We start from the raw sequence: 19,600 nt of genomic DNA, 5'->3' as shown, positions 1-19,600 counted from the left end.
CACAGATCTCTAAGTGCACAGCACAGGGACAAGGCACAAACCCAACACAAAAGCTAATAAACTTGACTACCAAAAATTAAAATCAGGGAGGTGCTGTTTACATTGACTTTTATCACTGCTCAGTGCTTAATGTAGGCGCAGAGGCAGCATTCTGACTTCTTTATACAGAGACCTGTAGAGGGAAAGTTTTGTTTCCAGTACATAGGCATATGTGGCACCTTGCAGAATGGGATGTTTCAGAAGCACTGCAGTGACATGAAAATCAAAAGCAGCATTTCTAGGCCCCTGAGAAAGTTCTATCTATGCAATTTCTAATGTGAATACAACGAGAAGAGTATACAGAAGGGAAAAGGAAAACATGAGTTATAATCCTACTTATTATTTGCATGCCTTCTATTATATGAGTAAAAAGTTTGAAGCTGGTATTTTGAATAGTTTGAAAATATGAAGCTAGAATAAAATGTATGAAAAGTTTTCTAGGTGAAAAGTGTTCTACGTTTCATTTCTTGCTCTTCTATTGATAGTTCACAACAATACATCTAATTTAATTCACTCATGAGGCATGTAACAATAACTTCTATTAGAAACACTTTAAATTTAATTAGTGAGTGGTTCTGTAGCATAATAGAGACTTGGAACTCATGAATTTCTTTACTCTTTTTCAAAATAAGTGATTTAATCCTACAGAACCCTTGGGAGGTAGGCAAGTATTTTCATTTTACTATCTGTATCGCAAATTTGTAACAGAGAAACAGACTTTAACATTTACAAAGCAGACCACATATTTAATCCACAATCAGCTCTCCATTAAAATCATAAAATCATAGAAAAATGTTAGAAGGGACGCCAGGAAGTCAATTCAGACCAAATCCTGCTCAAGGCAGAGATAACGTCCATGTTAGATCATGTTGCACAGGTCTTTGTTCAGTTGTTTTGAAAAGCTCCAAGAATTTACATGCCACGTCTTTGGGCAGACTGTTCTAGTGCTTACCCACTCCCATGCTGAAGGACCTGTAATCATGAGACTTCTTCTAGTTGTTGAAAGAAGGCTTCATCCATTTTCTTGTCTTGAGAGAGCAGTCAGTAGCAGATGACCCACATGATGCCCCCTTGTTGGCTGCCCCTTGAACCCTGGCACATAAGCTCTCAGCCAACCTGTCATGAATGCCACAGCAGAACTCCATGCATTTGAGCATCCACTCTTTCACAGTTAAAACTATAACAAAGACTGGTAGCTAGAAGCAAACACACCTTTATTTGACAAGCTGTTGTGGTTTAATCCTCGCGGGTAACTAAGCACCACGCAGCCACTTGTTCACCCTTATCTCCTGAAGGGGATGATGAGGAAAATGGGAAAAAAACCCCTTGTGTGTTGAGATAAAGACAGGTTAGAATAACAATAATAGTAATAAAAATAGTAATTTAAATAAATATATATATTAAAAAATACAGTAATTGATGCACAAATGCAATTGCTCACCACATACAGAAGAAAAAAACCCCACGATGCCCAGTCTGTTTCCAAGCAGCAATCCCGCCTCCCAGCTAGCTTCCCCAGCTACACACGGAACATGACGTTATATGGTGGGGAATATCCCTCTGGCCAGCCTGGGCCAGCTGTCCTGGCTGAGCTCTCCCAGCTTCTTCTGCACTTGGCAGGGCATGAGAAGCTGAAAAGTCCTGTGTAAACATGACAACTACCTAGTGACAACTAAAACATCAGTGTGTTATCAACATTATTCTCATACTAAATCCAAACCACTGCACTATACCAGCTACTAGAAAGAAAATGAACTCTATCTCGGCTGAAAGCAGGACACAAGCTATAAAGGCTGTCCTCATACACTACAGTAATGTTATCTCCACACTAAACTGGGTGTTCCTCCAGTGGGTTGTAAGTGACATAACTGGTTTCACCTTCTTCGCTTTATGCTCTAACCAAAAAAGTTTGGAAGCACCTGTCGCAGTCACCTCAGAGGAAAGGCTACTGCAAAAACTGCCACTGAGACAACTTTTCACCACCTTTCCCCAAATTCCAAACCTAAGTAAAATCACAGCATGCATTTAGCAGGTACATCAAGAATCCTCCCCACAAACATTTGTAAGCGTGATTAGCAGTAAACTGATGTGACATTTTCACATGATGATGGGCTAGCAAAGAATAAACTAGTAATCCTGCAGGTATATAAAAAGAAAGTGGCACAAAAGTTGATCTTATTGTACCTGTGTTTAAACAGCACCTTAACATACAACTAGGTTCCTCAACACCTTGCAAGTACAGATCCTACCTAAAATAGTCACATGAAATTGGTTCCAATTCGACCTAAGGAAAACTGTGTCATGATAAATGATATGTAAAAGGATAATCCTAACCAAAACATTGCCTGAGATTTGCCTCTCAAAAAACAATGAGTTTGTTTCTTCAGGTGGATAAATTGAAAAAAAAAAAATTTCATATATTCCTCACAGCTCAGAGATAAGAAAAATAACTTACAGTACTTCAATTAGTAAAAGATTTTCAACTAAAGCATAGAGAAAGGAGAACCATTAACTTTTTCTGCTTTTGGTTTATTGAACATTTTTGGTTTAGTGAAACAGCTTTGCCTGCAAATTGACCTATACAATTCTGTATAGGAACAAGCATAACATTTTATGCATTTATCATAACTGTAATTTGTTCTTGAATAAAGCTTTCCTATGCCCTTTGGCTGCTGCTATTGTGTATTTAAGGGTCATAATGTCCTGTCCAAGCTGCAGGCACACTGAAACACTATTTATAAAATGTCTCAAAGCAGTAATTCAGAGCTTCTAAGTGGTGTGGGCAGGCCAATTAGTTTCAGAGTACTGAACAGCACCAAACTTTTGACTATATTCCTATCCCAGTATCCTCACTGTTGCTTTCCATCTTATTTTACTTGATTAAGTGTGGATTGATTAAATCCCTCTGGAATATTAATCAAGAGATAAGATACCCTTTTGCTCAGCGTCTAGTCTCATGGTGCATCATTAACTTATTTTCCAAGTGCTTCAAACAGAAATTAGTAGATTCAGGAGCTCTTCCAACTTCCTATGCCCAAATGTGCCCCTGGCCATTCTTATTAGGAATACCAGAAGACATGTCCATCCTTTGGCCCACTTAACTTAAACACTACATTGATTGCAGCTTCCATCGATGAGTAGTGGTGAAGTAGCAAACCCAGGTGATCAGACTCTCATTAAAAGCAGGGCTTTTGCACAATAGGGCCGGACTGCGTAGGATAGTATAAAGCAGGAGACAAGACTAGTATCACAAATATTTTTTTATTTTTTGGCATTTTTTTTATTATCGGTCTGGTCATTTGGAGGTTTTTTGTCTTTTATTTCAAAGTGTGCTACTGCTGTGTCATTGGTGTATTCTTTGCAACCAACACTTCTGCTTTCCACAGGGCCCATCTAGTGGTCTTGTACTAAGATTTCCTAGTGCAATGGGCTCTGCAGATAAGGTCAAAGTCCAATGTCTGGAATTCATTTCTAGACTTAGTTTTTGTCTGCATCAGCAAGTAGTGTGGTGCAATAGGAGCAGCGCTGTACAGTGCTTGCACCTGCTGTTGCGAACAGGCTGCCCATCCTACATGTGGACATGGACACAACATAACTGCAGACTTTATGTCTTAAACATCAGCTGTGTCCCTAGCCGGCACCTGAGCAAGGGTTCTGAGGATGAAATCCGTGCAGAGCCCTGGAGGTTCCTCTCTGTTCATGAACCTAAAGGTATGGCCTCATCCCAAATGCAGTGACTGAACTGAATGGAGAGGTTTTTCCAAAACCATACAGTGGAGATTTTAAGAGCTTGAAAAAGACTCTAGCAAAGTCAAGTGTGTACAAAGTTTGGAACTAGATGATCTTTAAGGTCCCTTCCAACCCAAACCATTCTATGATTCTATGATTCTATAGCAAGAGGAAACGGCCTCAAGTTACACCAGGGGAGGTTTAGATTGGATATTTGGAAAAATTTCTTCGCCAAAAGGGTTATCAAGCACTGGAACAGGCTGCCCAGGGAAGTGGTTGAGTCACCATCCCTGGAGATATTTCAAAGATGTGTAGATGTAGTGCTTAGGGACATGGTTTATTGGTTGGACTTGGCAGTGCTAGGTTAACAGTTGGACTTGATGATCTTAAGTCTTTTCCAACCCAAACGGTTCTGATTCTATGATTCTAAACGAGCAGCTGGGGTGCACCCACACTCTTTGGGGTTGTTCCTCCGTAAACTGGAAAGTAACACAGAGCATGCAGATGTGTGGTAGTCAACCCACCTCCACATCTCTCTATGAAGAGTCTCTATAGCCTGTCAGAGAGTGTTGGGTATTGGGGTACAATATTTCTTCAAATAACTCTCTTAAAATAATGGATTTCGCTTTTTTTCCCCTCATGTTTTCCCTGCTGGTGTTGCCAACTCTGGTATGTGCTGTATGGAGGACAGCATGGCACAGCCCCATGTGTAACAGCCACGGCAAAACAGGTGTCGAAATCATTGCTTTACCTCCTCACCGCACTTTGTAGCAAGTTAAAAGAAATACTAAGTGGCAGGGTATCTAGGACAAGCAGGGGGAAGGCAGAAGGGAGCCGGGCACGTCCGGATCGACTGACAGGCCTCAGCAAGAGTAACCCGTGCCCGGGCAGCGGCTTCGGTGCCCGGGCGGGCTCCGACATCTCCAGCCTCCCTCGGGTGCAATGGCCGGGGTTCCTTATCCCTGGGCGGCGAGGGGAGAGCGGAGCCCTCACGGGCGGCGCCGGCGGTGCCTGTGAGGCGGCCGGGCTGAGGCGAGAACCGCTGAAGCGGCCGCGACCTACGGCCGGCGCCCGCCCTCGCCCTGCCGCCTCCGGGGCGGGCCGGGCCGCGGCAGGACTTCGGCCGGTGGGGCGGAAGCTGCCGGGAGCGACGCGGAGAGGCTGGGACGGGGCCGGCAGCCATGTGGACGTCGCTCGGCGCCGTCACGGAGCCGATCGGCCCCAGGGCAGCCAGCGGCCGCTTCTGGGCTGTCGTCCTGGGAGCAGCGGCGGGGCTCTTCCTTCTCGGGTTCCTCATCGGTACAGTGCAGACTAACCCACCTTCCCATCGGGGGACTCTCCTGCGGCTCTTCCAGCCGGGGGAGGTGGCTCAGAGCGGGGCCGAGGAAGGGCCGGGTGGGGGGAAGGAGCGGGCGGGCTTCCAGTGCCCGGGGCTTTGTATCAGGGGTGACCGAGGTAAGTCCGTGCTCGGCCCGGCCCACACCTTCCTCCCTTCCACCCCTCAGGCCAGGCCGGTGCAGTCACTGACTCCTGGGATTTCTGGCTCCTCCGCAGGAGAAGGGATCTTTTATTGAGAGTGTCTTTTTGACTTGTTTTTCGGTTTCCTTTTAAATAAAGTAGCTATTCTGTGGGCAAGAGAAGAGGCGCTGGGTTTATGAGGAGGGGACAGAAGACAGACCCCTTGACCCGCTTCGTTGAAACGGCATCAGCCCAAACCAGAAAGGCAGGAAGATAAATACGGTGCTGGAGGAGTGCTGAGTGGAGGGGTGAAATAGTCTTTAATTTAATGACCCAGCTCCCCACTGGCCCAAGCAGCAAGCCTGTGGGTTGCTGCCACAAAGGATTTCCCCTCTTTACCCCCATTTTGGTTGACAGATAGATCAGGATCAGTTTGAGGGAGGAAGGAAAACAAAAGAGCCATTTGTATTTTGCAGTGTTTTTTGGTATGTAGTTGGGGTTTGTGCCATCGGGAACCCCTGACTGAATTAGTCTCTCATGTCTCATTAATCTCTTTGCTGTGCTATGACCAGTGCCTCGCCGGTGCCAGCTTGTTACCTGCTCTCTGCTTCCCACTGGTTCTCTCATTTGTGCTACCCATGTAACTGCTGTTGTATTTGCACTGAACATGTCCAGTTTCTGACTTAAAAATAAAAACAGATGTCAGAAATGTTTTCTTTCTAGTCAGGTGTTCCTCTCGTCACTTACTCTGGTAATGCCTGCACAGTAAGGGAAGGATTCCAGAACAAGAGCCAGACAGACCAGAGTGAGAAAAGTTACAAGACATCTGTTCCTTACAAAGGGTGTCTCTGTTTCTGTGCTTTTTTATAAAGCTGCTGGCTTATTACTGAGGTGACTGATATGGCTGACATGACTGACAGCGTGATGTTCTGGTGCTAAAGGAAGATAGATATGTCTCCTTAGCATGTACAGTAAAATAACTGTGATGAATAAATATAATATTTTATTCCCGTCAGTATCTGCCTAGGTAAATAAGTTCTTTTAATACGGAGGGGACTGCCACTGCCATCACCGTGCAGCCTGCATTAAGTTGTGACTGCTTGTACTGAGATAAAAACAATTGTAAAATACACAGTGAAAATCTTATGGTGATACCAAAGAGAGATGGTGTGTGTCATGGCAATATTGCTCTGGTGTTTTTACTGTTGTGTTTTGGTGTGTTCTACAGGCTGGTTTGCAAAACCTACAGAAAACAAGACATCTGTGAGTTCTCATGACGAGATGAAGGCAGCATTTATGGCTGAAATGAAAGCTGAAAACATCAAGCAGTTTCTTTAGTAAGCAATGTGTAGACTAATCAGTCAAAAAAAAAAAAAAAATCCAAGTAGAAACCAGTGCAAGGATGCCACCAGAGGGTGTGCAGGTTCTCGGCCATAGCTTTTTATCTAATGTGTCCCAGTGAGCTGTGATTGACAAAACAGTCCATCTCAGCTCCTCTCAGTATTGTTTGCATTGGAAACATTTGAGTTGTCATCAGTAATCTTAGTACTTAAACTAATTAAAAATTGGCCAAGCTCTTGCTCAGCCTTTGGTGAATGGTTGTACAATGATGTAGAGGTTCAGCCTTTCTTTTATGTGTCCTGTTTCATCTACAGCATTTATCTTACACTCTTTTTATGGAAAAATCATTCACTTCAAATTAGGCTGTATGAATAACTTAAATCCAGAGAGATTAAATGGAAAGTAGCGGAGTACATCAATGTTAAAGAAAAGAAAATCATACCAGTGTTCAGACCTTTAGTTTTTCCTATAGCTTAGGCCTTTATACCTTATTGCTACTCTCCTTTCACACTTTGTCATGCTGTGACCAAAGTTATGTGTTAATCTGTCACCATTCCAACCTTGTACTCGCTTTCATGAAGAAGGATATGTTTCCGAGCTCTCTCCCTCTGCACAGTGAATAGCTAGAACAGACAGTAGATACCAGCTAGTCAGCTGATGGTACATTACAATGCTTATAATAAATCTAATAGTCTTAAAGCTTTAGAGTCTTTTTAAGACCATATTTTTTTTCCAATATTTTTTCCTCTCAGCTACCTTTTAGTACTTCAATTAGTTGATTTTAAATGTACTCTTATTTCTTTTATTAAATCGTAAAAGCAAAGCTGCTAACATTTGTTCCTGAAAAGTCAGACAATGGAAGATGACAATATAGATTTTTTTTTTAATCTAGTACAGTTTAATTACTGTAATTCATTTCTTAACTTCTGTAATTTAGAAACTTTAAATGAAAGGAAGCCAATGCACTATTATTTGTTTATTTTAGGGATCTTGTAAACAGATTATTTTTTTCTAAAGAGAGTGTAGTATTTGTTAAAAGCTGTATTTATTCCAGTCAATAATAGACCAGAAGTCATAGTCTATTGATAGAAAATTACTTTCTGTCTAAAGAAGGTGTTAGAGTATCAGTTATTTTAGGAGTAATCAACAAATTCAGGTTTGCCTTAAATTCCCAGCCTGATTAAATAGCATGAAGTTGTATCTTGCTAGAAAACAAAATTACTGAAGAAACATTTTCAGTTTATAAGATTGTGGCAATCTCACTCATTTCATTTAAATGCACTTGCCACAGACTGTTGCAAATGAATTAGCTGGAAAGTACATTCCCTTTACTACATAACAGCCATGTCCTGGACTATATAAACATTGAAAACTGAAGACTTAGGATTTTTTACAATCTTAACCTGTGTTTTGGCTCCTACAAAGTCAACTGTTGTTAAACAGCTCTGTAAAAGGACTGCTTCCTGCCATCTAAACTCCCTGTCTCTATGCCAACAGGAAACATTGTACCTCATTTACTGTCATGCAGCCAGTTCTGTGGTGAAATATGGCAGCTATTTAGTCACAACTCAGAACTACCAGTGCAGGCAGTCAAGAGATTAGAAGAGGAAATGAAGAAAAACACAATATCCAGTTAAATGGAATATAAACCAGGAGAAGGTTATTGCACAAGTGAAATTTTAATGAAAACATGAGACTTAAACATTCCTACCTCTTACAGAAAACAGCCATTGGCTCTAACAGTAACACATAACTGTGCTTTTGGTTCAGTATGTCATCCAGAAAATGGTACTGTCATTGAAACAGGGACTTTTAGTACAATGTTGGTACTATATGTTGACATCATCAGAGAAACATGGTTTTATCTATCAGCATTTGATACAAAAGCAGAAGTGTACAGTTCTTTCAAAGTGCTTTGTCTGATGGCTTTGTTCTCACTGGAATTCAAGAACTAAAATTTTTCCCAATCTTATACCCTTTCCTTATTGAAGGTCCAATTTCCTTCCTTAACACCAACCAGCTGGGGTGACCCATGCTTCTGTGACATGTTGATGGCATGGTCATATGACAGGATGAGGACATCATGATGACAACCTCATTCAGCTGGGAGTTTCTTCAGCTCACTTCACCACTGGGCTTTCTCAATGGTCTGGGCAATTTTTTTTCCAGGCAATGGGTTGCTCACTATTGATGGTATTGTCATTGTTTGCTATTCACGCTGCATGACTTTTAAGTCACAAGCTGTTGAGACTTTCTGTTCCTTGTTTGTAAGCTGCTGTGAACTCACTCACTGTCATTTGCCAACAAGACACGCTCAAAGTGAACTTTTGGATAAATCAGTATTTGTGCCAAAATTAATTAAAATAGTAGGATCCAAGAAGAATATCCAGTTAGTTAAATGTAGGGATCAGAGTAATTGTGCACATTTCTAAATTGAATACGCAGAGATAATTATACTCAATTCTTTTATCACTTCACAAGGAACGTCAGTCTCATTATGCATTGAACTGGTTGGCCTAAGGTCACCCAGAACACAAGGAGTAAAGCAAGGACAAGACGCCATAGTTGATGTCATCATGCCATTCTTGCTAAGCCACACTGCGAGGAAGATACAGACAGCTGTGATAACTCAGGACAGACTGAAAGCATTTACCTCAACTTAGGTATAAGACAGCCAAAAGCATAGATGCAGAGGAGTCTGGGTCATCCTTATTTGGCCTGGGTACATCTAGTCATCTCTAGGGGGTTTATTTCCATCTAGGCTAAGAGGAGTTTGGATTGTGAGCTGCAGTACCTGATCCTGACTCATTGCTTCTTTTTCTTCAGCAATTTTACACAGCTTCCTCACCTAGCAGGAACAAAGGAGAATCTGCATCTGGCGCAGCAAGTCCAATCTGAATGGAAGGAATTTGGTTTGGATTCTGTTCACTTGGTTCATTATGATGTCTTGCTCTCTTACCCTGATGACACTAAGCCCAACTACATCTCAATAATTGATGAGCATGGAAATGAGGTACAGAAAACCAGTTTTTGCAGCTAGGGAACAAAATCACCTTCATACACCTAGGAAGCCTGGGAAGGAAAGCTATCCTCTGCTCTGTTAATGTTGTTGGGCCTGATCCAAAGCTCAGGGAAATGAGAGGTTCCAGTTTGCTTTTATGTTTTGTATCTTTGTTTCTTAATGTATGTGCTAGGAATACTAATAATTACCCAGATTCATATAGCATACTGACACGTAATTGTTTTAAAATTATTCTGTTATTTAGAAAGAGGAAAGCAACCGTGGTCAGCATCATTATTTACACTGATTCATTATACAGTATTGGTGATTGTGCTAATTTCAGTTTCTTGAAGATTAGAGTTTAGGCCTCAAGATGTACTATCACAAGTAACATCGGTTCATCAGAGAGCAGTTCTAGTGCTTGTAGAAGCTCTAGGGATGAGCAGAATGCAAGCATTTTTTACCATTATGATCTAACCTGCTCTTACCTGCTGTACTGAGACCACCTTAAGGGACCCTGTGTTCATTTAAGCAGGATTCTGTGTGAAGAGTGGAGATGGGATTTGCAAGATCATACGCTGAACCTGCATACTGAAAAGGATGCGCAGTGCTTGCTAAAGTTTTGGCAACTCCTCATTTAGAGTTCTAAACCTTTAAACTGCAAATGTATGTGAAATGTGCCTGAATAGCCAGTACTTCTTTTCCATATTGCCTTGTTTACTTTTTATCTTTTCTTCTTTCCCACTAGATTTTTAACACATCATTATCTGAGCCTCCTCCTCCAGGATATGAGGCTGTTAGAGATGTGGTGCCACCTTACAGTGCGTTTTCAGCCCAAGGAATGCCTGAGGTAACGTAGTAGAATAGTAAAAGAAATAGAAGTAGAAACAGAAACAGAAATAGAAGTAGGAACAGAAGTAGAAATAGAAATAGAGACAGAAGTAGAAATAATAGAAATAGAAAAGATGGAATAGCATGGTGTAGTGTAGCATAGCATAGCACAGAATAGCATAGAGCAATACAGAATAATGTGAAATTCCTAGGTCTTAGGCTTTAGTTCAAAACCTGACGTATCACCAGTAGGAAAGATGTCCTGATGTTCTTGGGAGTTTTGTGATGGAGCAATGTTTAAATTAGGCAGTCATACATACAGGTTAAATTTTTTTCCCCAGTTTCAGTCAGAACTGGAAAAACTTTTTCCTTAAAAAGCTGGTAATAAATCTTTAATGTTGTCAGCTGCTATAAGCTTCTCCAGATATTTCTGTGACTATGCATCATTGTTTCCCATCTTGGTAAATAAATAAGACTTACATTTGCATAGACAAATGAACAATCTAATTTTCCAAATTGCTTGCCCAAGGCTTACACTGACAGGTATAACTGCCCAGTGTACATTATACTTGAAAATGGCTTTTGCTAGCATTTCTAGCTGGTGGTAAGAGTGTTGCTGTGATCTGAGCTTAAAACTACTCCTTTCTATCTTGTACAGATGGTACCAGCTGACAGACTGTCTTTTATGAAGCTGGCCTGTGTAACAGGAGTTTTCTATCCTATGATCATTACTGGTTTCAATTAATACGTTGTAAGATTAGGAATTTTTTTTGTTGTTCTCAATATCTTTCCTGTCTATACATAGAATAATGTAGGTTGGCAGGGCCCTCTGGAGGTCATTTGGTCCAATCTCTGCTTTAAAGTTGGAACTGATTTTGAAACCTGCTAACAATGCTTTTACTCACACAGCCCAGTATTAATGTGCTTTCTGAAATTCGTTAATAAGCTATGCAAGTCCAGAAAACAAAAGATACCCTGTATTCATTTGCCTCATCTACTCAAAGGAAGCTGGAGAACCAGGCACTTAGTCTGTACCTTAGGATATGAGAGCTTTTAGTGTTTCAAGAATTGCAGTGGGAATTTTGGAACATAATGTAAGGTAAAATTCATGGGTTCTGACTTTGTGTGATAACATAATATCCCCAAAGAAAGGCAGAATAACCTCACTGCTATGTTTGGTTTATGGAGAGCTACAGTAAGTGATAGGATATAGGGAATAAGAAAAACAAGTTTAAGAAGCTGCAGCTTCCTTCTTTAGAAATTTTTTTTATTTTAATTAAATATAAGAAATTTGGTTTTGAAAAGAACAATGTTCACCTTATTACATAATACTTTGACAAAAGCTCCAGGTACCTAGCTAGTGCTGTTAGCAATAGCATTCTCCAGTAAGCAGTTGTCAGCACCTGTACAGCAAACAGTACGGGAGGGAGCACGTATAGAGCTCAGCAGTGGGAATACTCAGTGGGTTCAGGGCTCTTCTGCGTTCTCCCAGGCCTGTTTATGTATTTTATGTTAAAAAACGTTCTATTAAAAACCAGAACTAAGCTGTGGAGAGAGATATTTGGAACTTGCCAAGTGCAATCATCAGTCATAGGTTCTCTTTCTGCTCATTAATTTTACGAATGATTCCTGCATAAAGCTCCAAGTTCAATGAAGGGAGAAGTCTGTAAAATACCTGCATCCCAGGATAACTATAGCCTCACGAGTAGGCCACCTTCCTGGAAAGTGGGAGAGATGGTCAAAGTTCTTCATACTGAGTGAGGCCAAGAACACAGCTCACACATTTTCTGGGTGAGTGCTATAGTCAGGGAGTTGTGGAAATACAGTTTGGCGCTGCTAGCACTATTACTTTTTCCTGCAGCTTCTAATTTTCCTGCCTAATTTTGGTTGTCTGAAATTGTAGGCAACTTCCCTAAACCAGCCTTTGAGGCTTTTTATAGGCATTTACTCTAAAACAGTCTTTGAGGTATAATCAATGAGAGATATATCCAGAGGCCAATTTATTCCATCCTAAAGTAGGTGTTTGAAACAGATTTGGGGGAATTCTGGAAAGGGTGAGTTCTCAGAGGACTTCCCAACTCTTCACTGGCTATGGAGTGCACTACAGGACCTTCTTAGACAATGCACACAGCTTTTAGGTAGCTGACATTAAGGAAGATGAATCCTTCACCAATTATCGAATAACATGGTTGAAACACAATCGTGAAGAATACTCTATTCATGTGCAGGGTATATTTATTTTGACAGTCAACCACCTGTAGCTTCTGCTGTATTGAATAACAATTGAGTCCTGAGAATTTCATAGGCTATTGGCGTCATTCAGTCTACTGCATAAAATCCAATTGATAATGTACTGTGGTGCCTGGCTCCAAAATATCTCCAGCTGTCCCAGACTGACTACAACTTAAACGGACTACAAATAGAAGTAAATGCCGTACTCTGAGCACTTACTCTTTCAGAAGTCATATCTTAACATTTTCCATTGTGGACAAAGTCTGGCAGCTTGGATGGTAGGAGTCTAAATTCAGTAGAAATCACTTGCCTACCTAAATGTCTCATGATCAAGAAGAATTCATACCAGAGCCAATCCCGGAGCTCATTGTTCTCAGCTTATTCTCTTACTAGATCACATCCTTGTTTTGACATGCTCATTGACATTCTTGTTTCAAATTCTACCTCTTTCTATTAGGGTGAGTTAGTGTACGTGAATTATGGCCGCACCGAGGACTTCTTTAAGCTAGAACGTGAAATGGGAATTAACTGTACAGGAAAGATTGTTATTGCCAGATATGGGAAGATCTTCAGAGGAAATAAGGTAATGCCTCTGTATAAAAATGTTACTTGTGCTGTCTTTCAGTTGATTTCAAGAGACTGAATCACTTACCTGAAGTGTTCTGGAGATTCTAGCGTAACTCAGTTTTCATGCAGCTGTGTTCAAAGATGATTCTTTAGTAGAAGATATAATATGTATTTGTTATGTATATAATACATAGATAGGATAAAAGTTGGAAAATGTTACGTAGTTTTATACTCATTTGCATACTATACATTGTTCCAAAATATTACTAACATTCTTGAGTAATACACTCTGAACTAGATTGTTCTTCCCTATTGGTTCAGCTGTGTTTCTTTATAATGGTTTCTGTACACCAGGCAGAGACTATAACTACATGGACGTTATTTTAAGTACTGTATTTGTTTATTCTATGTCCCTATCATATAAATATTTTTAAACTACAAATTTCTGCAGATTTCCATGGCCTGACAGGAAGGGACATAATCATGTGCATACTTCAGGCATACACGCAAGTTATTTCCTCAATAGGGATGTAAGAAGACAGTCTATTTTAAGTCTGTTTGTTTGGCTTTTGTAGTTTGACCCTAATTTGGGCAGGACTATAATTTGTATTTCTCAGTTACCTAAGGGTATCAAACATGCATCTCCTCACTGAAACGCCAACTCTTACTACATGCAGTTGATTAATCTCCTGTGACCTTTTAAGTGGGTAACTCTCTGGTTTGCGTACATACCATTTTCACCAGTGAAAAGTGACATGTTACTCACATTGTGGGTCAGATGATAGTATTTTCACTGAATTGTTTACCACTCTTAAGGATACTATCTCAATGGAAGAAACTTAAAAATTGAAGAAGGTATTGCTGTGAATCTTTTCTTAAAATGAAATACAAACACCTTAGGGTTACTAATGTCTAGAGGGGCAGTTGTCCCATGGTTTGGAACTTACATGCTCTCGTTGACACAGAGGGATGATATGTTCATTCTTACAGTTGTACTTCTAATGACTGTTTATATACTGAAGAATTTGGTAGCCTGTATAAAATGGAGAACTGTACTGTCATTTTCTGACTTCCTAATGGTGTGCAAGAATAGGATAGATGATGAAGGCAAGTACTGTATTTCCTAAAAAAAAAAGCTATGGTTCTGAATTAAAATACTGAAATTTAAACCTGTTGAGTATTAGTTGTCACTCAGTCACTGTACATCAATGTCATATCTAGTAGCAAAATAGATAGGGATGTCAGAATGACATATATTTTCTCTCTCTCACTTTCTACCAACCAGTATTATATAATAATAGAGTTGCATGAGAACACCTTTTTTAATCAAAACAGGATGCAGGTCAACCTTTCTGCCATAATAAGCCTAGGATACACACTCTTTGGAGTTAATCTTGTTCACAGCCAAAACCAGTTTCAAGCTCTCCAGTAATAATCTTCCTGTGTGGAATGAACCCTGGGATACATTCAGGAGATCTTTTGGTAAATAAGGTAAATACATGACTAACTGAAAGATAAGGTTGCATCAACGCGATGTGTTTTTTTCCATCCATGATGTGTACATTTCAATAGCCAGTTGACTGTATTGATCTGGATGACAGAATACAAACTCAGGTTATGTAGTAATTCCGTGAAGGATGTTTTCCATGACACTGCAGTTGTCTCCTAACTAAAATTCAAAGCAACAGCAAACCTCTTACTTTCATATCGAACCTGATATCTGCATATATATTTTCAGGAAATTTTATGATAGGAGACTGTAATGGGGCCTTTACTTAGCCCAAACACTGTAAAAAGCCCTGAGGAATAATCAGTGTAATTTATAATACTTTGACCCTTAAACTCTGGTGTCAAGCTATAAAGGATTGGATAGGGACTGGAGATGTGCTTTGCAGGTAAAGAATGCTGAATTGGCAGGTGCCAAGGGAGTTATTCTGTACTCTGACCCTGCTGACTACTGCGCCCCAGGAGTAGATGCTTATCCAGATGGCTGGAACCTGCCAGGCAGAGGAGCCCAGCGTGGGAATGTGCTAAACCTGAATGGGGCAGGGGATCCCTTGACACCGGGTTATCCTGCAAAAGGTGAGTGACATTAGAGGAGTCACGCTCTGAAGATCTGGCTTCAGGAAAGAGGGGAATAGATAATGTGGATATTCTTTCCCTTGGAACAAAAAAAAAATGTTTTCTTGGTCTTTCTGTTGCTCAAAAGAGGCAGCTTTGGGCTTCACATAGGCCAGTTCTGTAAACGGTGCATGAGAGAAAGTGAGGGGATGCTAAGGGATCCACACAATGCACTGCTGGACTGCTTAACTTCACAGACATACCCAAGTTAGCCCAGAGATCATGACACAAGCATTCAACAGCTGAAGCCCTAGTCTTTCTGCTTCTCATCAGTAAGTCAGCAAGGAGCCAGCCTGCACAGCTCACAGGTTTCTTTGCTTTTGCAGTTCTCTGTTCTGCAGGATTTGGGCTGCTTTCCCTCCACCAGAGTCCCTGCTGGCAATGCTGACTTCTTTCATGCTGGGACTCATGTCACCTGGCTGCAGCTGAGGCCTCTGAGAAGATTACCATTCCCCACTGTTTCATCATCTTCACCTTATGCTTCCTCAGCTGCTTATTTGAGCTCTGCCTAAGCTGTTTCATTTAGCACCTAACTCAGACCATTTTGACTGAAATGTTAAGAACCATTCATGTCAGCACTGGAGCCAGCATATCTGAGGGAGGCAATCACCTCAAGAAGAGTAGTCCCTAAGTGATGGGGAAAGTTGCCTCTAGTCAGCACAAATTGAGCTGGAAGAGGATACGAGTTCACAGCGACAGCATGGCAGGAGCAGACCATGAGGAAGATTTCTGGTTCCTCATGCTAGAATCAGTGGTCTCAGAGATGAATCCCTGTCTGCTTCCCTCAACAAGGGTCCCTGTGAATGTTGTATTAAAGAGGAAACTATTACATACCTGCTAGCTTGCAAACATCAAATTTTGTCCACATTGTGAAAATTAAGATTCTCATTTAAAAAAAAAAAAAGGATGATTTTTATTTGAGATTTGTCAGAACGAAACCTGGACTTCATTCTGTTCACGAAAATGGCAAAACAGAATATTCAGTAGCCCAGTCTATAAGATTTTATCTGCATCTTTTCTAGTTCCAAACATCAGACTATGGGCTCCCTCTTTGCTCTTTGTCTGTGGCTTAGTCTGAAGTAATTTCCCATGGAGAGAAATATTTCTATCTAAAAGCATTTCAGTACAAAAAATTAACAATTTTAAATTTTCCAGCCAGCTCTAAATGTATGACTACAGACACTATGGGGGAACCTTTGTTAACATCTCTCTGAAAACATGTTGGTAAAGCATGATGAATGAAATCGCTGAAGAAATGTCAGCCCAACTTTGAGAAGAGTGAGATGTATATCCCTGACTCCAGTGTTAGGACTGTGCTATGAACTGTACAGTTTCATTCTGAGAGTTGTAAATATGAAAATATCTGTCTTTTGCTTTCAGAATACACCTACCGATTAGACAAAGCCGGTGGTGTAGGTCTCCCCAAAATTCCAGTTCATCCCATTGGCTATCATGATGCTGAGTCATTACTGCGGTAAGTGTATGGGAGACATGAGGAGTTTTAAGCAGGCTGTGTTTTGAAAGTTATGAGAGTATTTGAAAAGAAGGGGAAAAGACTTTTGCCCTGTGCTTCTACTGTACCTCTTGAGGTAGTCTATGTTTGTTTTTCATTAGGTTCTCTGTAGGAGGAAAGCGTGTTATCTATTACTATGTATGAGATATGTCCAGAGTGATCTGGAAAGGATCATTTGTAATATATCATGATCAGTCAAGTATACCAAAGTTATAAAGTGCCTCTCAGTTTGAATAAAGGCAAAAATTTTTGAGGATGGCATGATACCTGTCTTATGGAAAAGACCACAAATGAAGTCATTTGATTGAAATGTTAAGAACCATTCATGTCAGCACTTGAGCCAGCATATCTGAGGGAGGCAATCACCTCAAGAAGAGGAGTCCCTGAATGATGGGGAGGGTTGCCTCTAGTCAGCATAAATTGAGCTGGAAGAGGATACGTGTTCAATATGAAGTCATTCATTTGTCCAGGGAAGTACTTGCCATGCATGTTTGATGGGACAGTGTCTGTACTGTCCTCTGTTAAATGAAGGCATGTGCTTTCTCTCATCAGGTGTATTATGTTGCACAAAAATAAAATTATGCTAGCGAACTAATTATTAGACATTTACATGTAAGTAAGTATGCTTACTAAATATGCAAGTGACATGAAGACAGGCTACCAGCTTGCCAGAGGACAGTATTAAACTTCATAATTATCTTAACAAATCAAGTAAGTTGAAAAAACTAAGATGTGATTTAGTTGGCAAGTGTATCGTTCCCCTAAAAATGTAGCAGTAATCATCTGTATCAGCTGTTGAGATACTGAGCAGGAAATGCCAGGGTTGGCAATTGACTAAGTGGCTAAGGGTTTAGGGCAAGAAGTGAACATAATCTTGCATGTGTATTTGTACAGGAATTTTACCTCTAAATTACATGAGCAATCATTCTGCTCTGTTTGATGCCTCTGTTTGAATATTGAGTAAAAAACAAAAAAAAATTTCTATCTTGGTTCCCTATGCAGTTTTCCTGTGAAGTATTGAAGCCATTTATTTTTATATGAGGCAGAATTTTACTCTCTTTGGTGGTTTTGCATACCTGATGTTCATTAAAAGTGTTCTAGTGTTTTTCCTGTTTCCTCCCAAACTTCTGTGGTCTAATATATCTCCAGACTGTCTTTTCTTTAAAGCTTTAGTCATCACTGTTATGAGGATAACAGCTCATAATGATAAAGGTATAGGTTAAAAGCCCTCTTTTTTTCTACTGCCAGCTATTAGAGGTGATTAATATGTATAAATATGATATAGCAAGATATTTCTCTTCAATAAGTTGTAAATAACTCTAGAAGTTGGTTTTAATAATTGTGAATGAAATCTAAATCCTCTAAAAATACTGGGTCCTTGTTTTCACTTTTGGCTTGAGAAGTCATAACTTCTAGTTATTCCTACTATCATATTTTTATATAAAAATATACCAAGGACTTGACGACATGCTGAAGTGCTCTGCAGCATAAAGCTTGACTGAAGTATGCATGTAAAGAACATGCTTTCATTTACAATAAATCTGTTTTACCTAATAAGAACTAGAACATCCAGCATACTTTTTCATACTTTTTTTTATGTTTCTCACAAGTTCATGTCAAAAATATAAATCCTTTAGAACAGGTGAATAATTATGGGTGATTGTGATCCACTGAATTACTGCATTTCCAGTTGTGTTACCTGAGAAAAAATATCTCACCTTTGATAATGGAACAAGAAAAGGTGACTTGGACTGATAACGTTTCTCTAATTTTAGACATCTCTGAACACATCAACTCTGTCTGTGCTACCAGATTAAACAGTGTCCAGGGACAGGCACTGGAAGACAACTGTCTGTGCTGTTAAACTGTTAGAATTGTCCAAGTTACTCTGCTAATTCAAATGCAAATGTAGTTCAAGGCAGTAGAAAGTTCCAGGGGCCATTTTACAAGAGGCAGTTTGTATGCAAAACCTTCGGAGGCCAACACTGTTTTCCAGGATAACTGTAGGCCATTTCAAGCTGATCTCGATGCCCAGGACTATTCCTCTATATTAATTTACTAGTATTAATGTAGCTAAAAAGACAGATTATTCTTCTATGGAAGCTTGTAGTATGAATTGTCTAAGACAAAGACCATCACTGTGGTCTGTGCTGTGCATGGGACCTAACAAAGTGTGGTTCTTGGTTCCTCATTTGTGTTTGGTGCTATTTTAAGATGTCTGTAACCAATAATGATTTTTTTTTTTTTTTATAATAGTAATATGGGAGGATATGCACCACCGCATAGTAGCTGGAAAGGAAATTTGAATGTATCTTACAACGTTGGTCCTGGTTTCACAACAAATTATTCTACAAGGTCAGTTTTGTTTTGTAAGGAAAGCATGCTTGGAATCAGAGAAAAACAGGTAGAGCAATAGAATTTTACCAAAGGTAGAGTGGTTGGGGTTATTTGCATCATTCCTTTGATTGTGACCATTTCCTGGGCTGAAATGCGGTCAGTGCAAAGCTTCAGTAGATTTACGTCTTGATTGGATGGATGTGACTGAATTGTTTTAGTTTCCAGCTAGTCTTGAACCACTTTTATTTGAAAGGCATCTAGCCTTTGACAAACTATTGATGAGACTGATTATTTTTTTGAAAACTGAATTTGATGTCTTTTTTAAATTCAGGTGGGGTCCAGCTTCCGATCTTATCTATTGCCTTACATGAAACAGTATCAACCTACAAGTCCAGTTCTCCAGGAAAAAAGCTTTAACTACAATGTCATTT

At 40.1% G+C, this 19,600-nt stretch overlaps 1 protein-coding gene across 2 annotated transcripts in view; it reads left to right on the top strand.

Moving 5' to 3' along the window:
• Nucleotides 1–4,871: 4,871 nt before the first annotated feature.
• Nucleotides 4,872–19,600, top strand: part of LOC104633793 (putative N-acetylated-alpha-linked acidic dipeptidase) — a 28,518-nt gene continuing 13,789 nt past the window's right edge. The window contains exons 1-8 of one of the 2 annotated variants that reach the window (XM_075742481.1): nucleotides 4,872–5,067; nucleotides 6,455–6,563; nucleotides 9,394–9,580; nucleotides 10,317–10,418; nucleotides 13,089–13,214; nucleotides 15,094–15,280; nucleotides 16,700–16,793; nucleotides 19,089–19,187. In XM_075742481.1, coding sequence (XP_075598596.1) covers nucleotides 4,950–5,067; nucleotides 6,455–6,563; nucleotides 9,394–9,580; nucleotides 10,317–10,418; nucleotides 13,089–13,214; nucleotides 15,094–15,280; nucleotides 16,700–16,793; nucleotides 19,089–19,187 — 1,022 coding nt within the window. In that variant the 5' untranslated portion in view covers nucleotides 4,872–4,949. The remainder of the gene's footprint in view (nucleotides 5,068–6,454; nucleotides 6,564–9,393; nucleotides 9,581–10,316; nucleotides 10,419–13,088; nucleotides 13,215–15,093; nucleotides 15,281–16,699; nucleotides 16,794–19,088; nucleotides 19,188–19,600) is intronic. The other variant, XM_075742482.1, reaches the window with a different exon arrangement.

This window comes from Balearica regulorum, chromosome 1 (genome assembly GCF_011004875.1).
Source record: "Balearica regulorum gibbericeps isolate bBalReg1 chromosome 1, bBalReg1.pri, whole genome shotgun sequence".
NCBI lineage: Eukaryota > Metazoa > Chordata > Aves > Gruiformes > Gruidae > Balearica > Balearica regulorum.
This window is presented reverse-complemented; position numbering and strand designations above follow the sequence as displayed.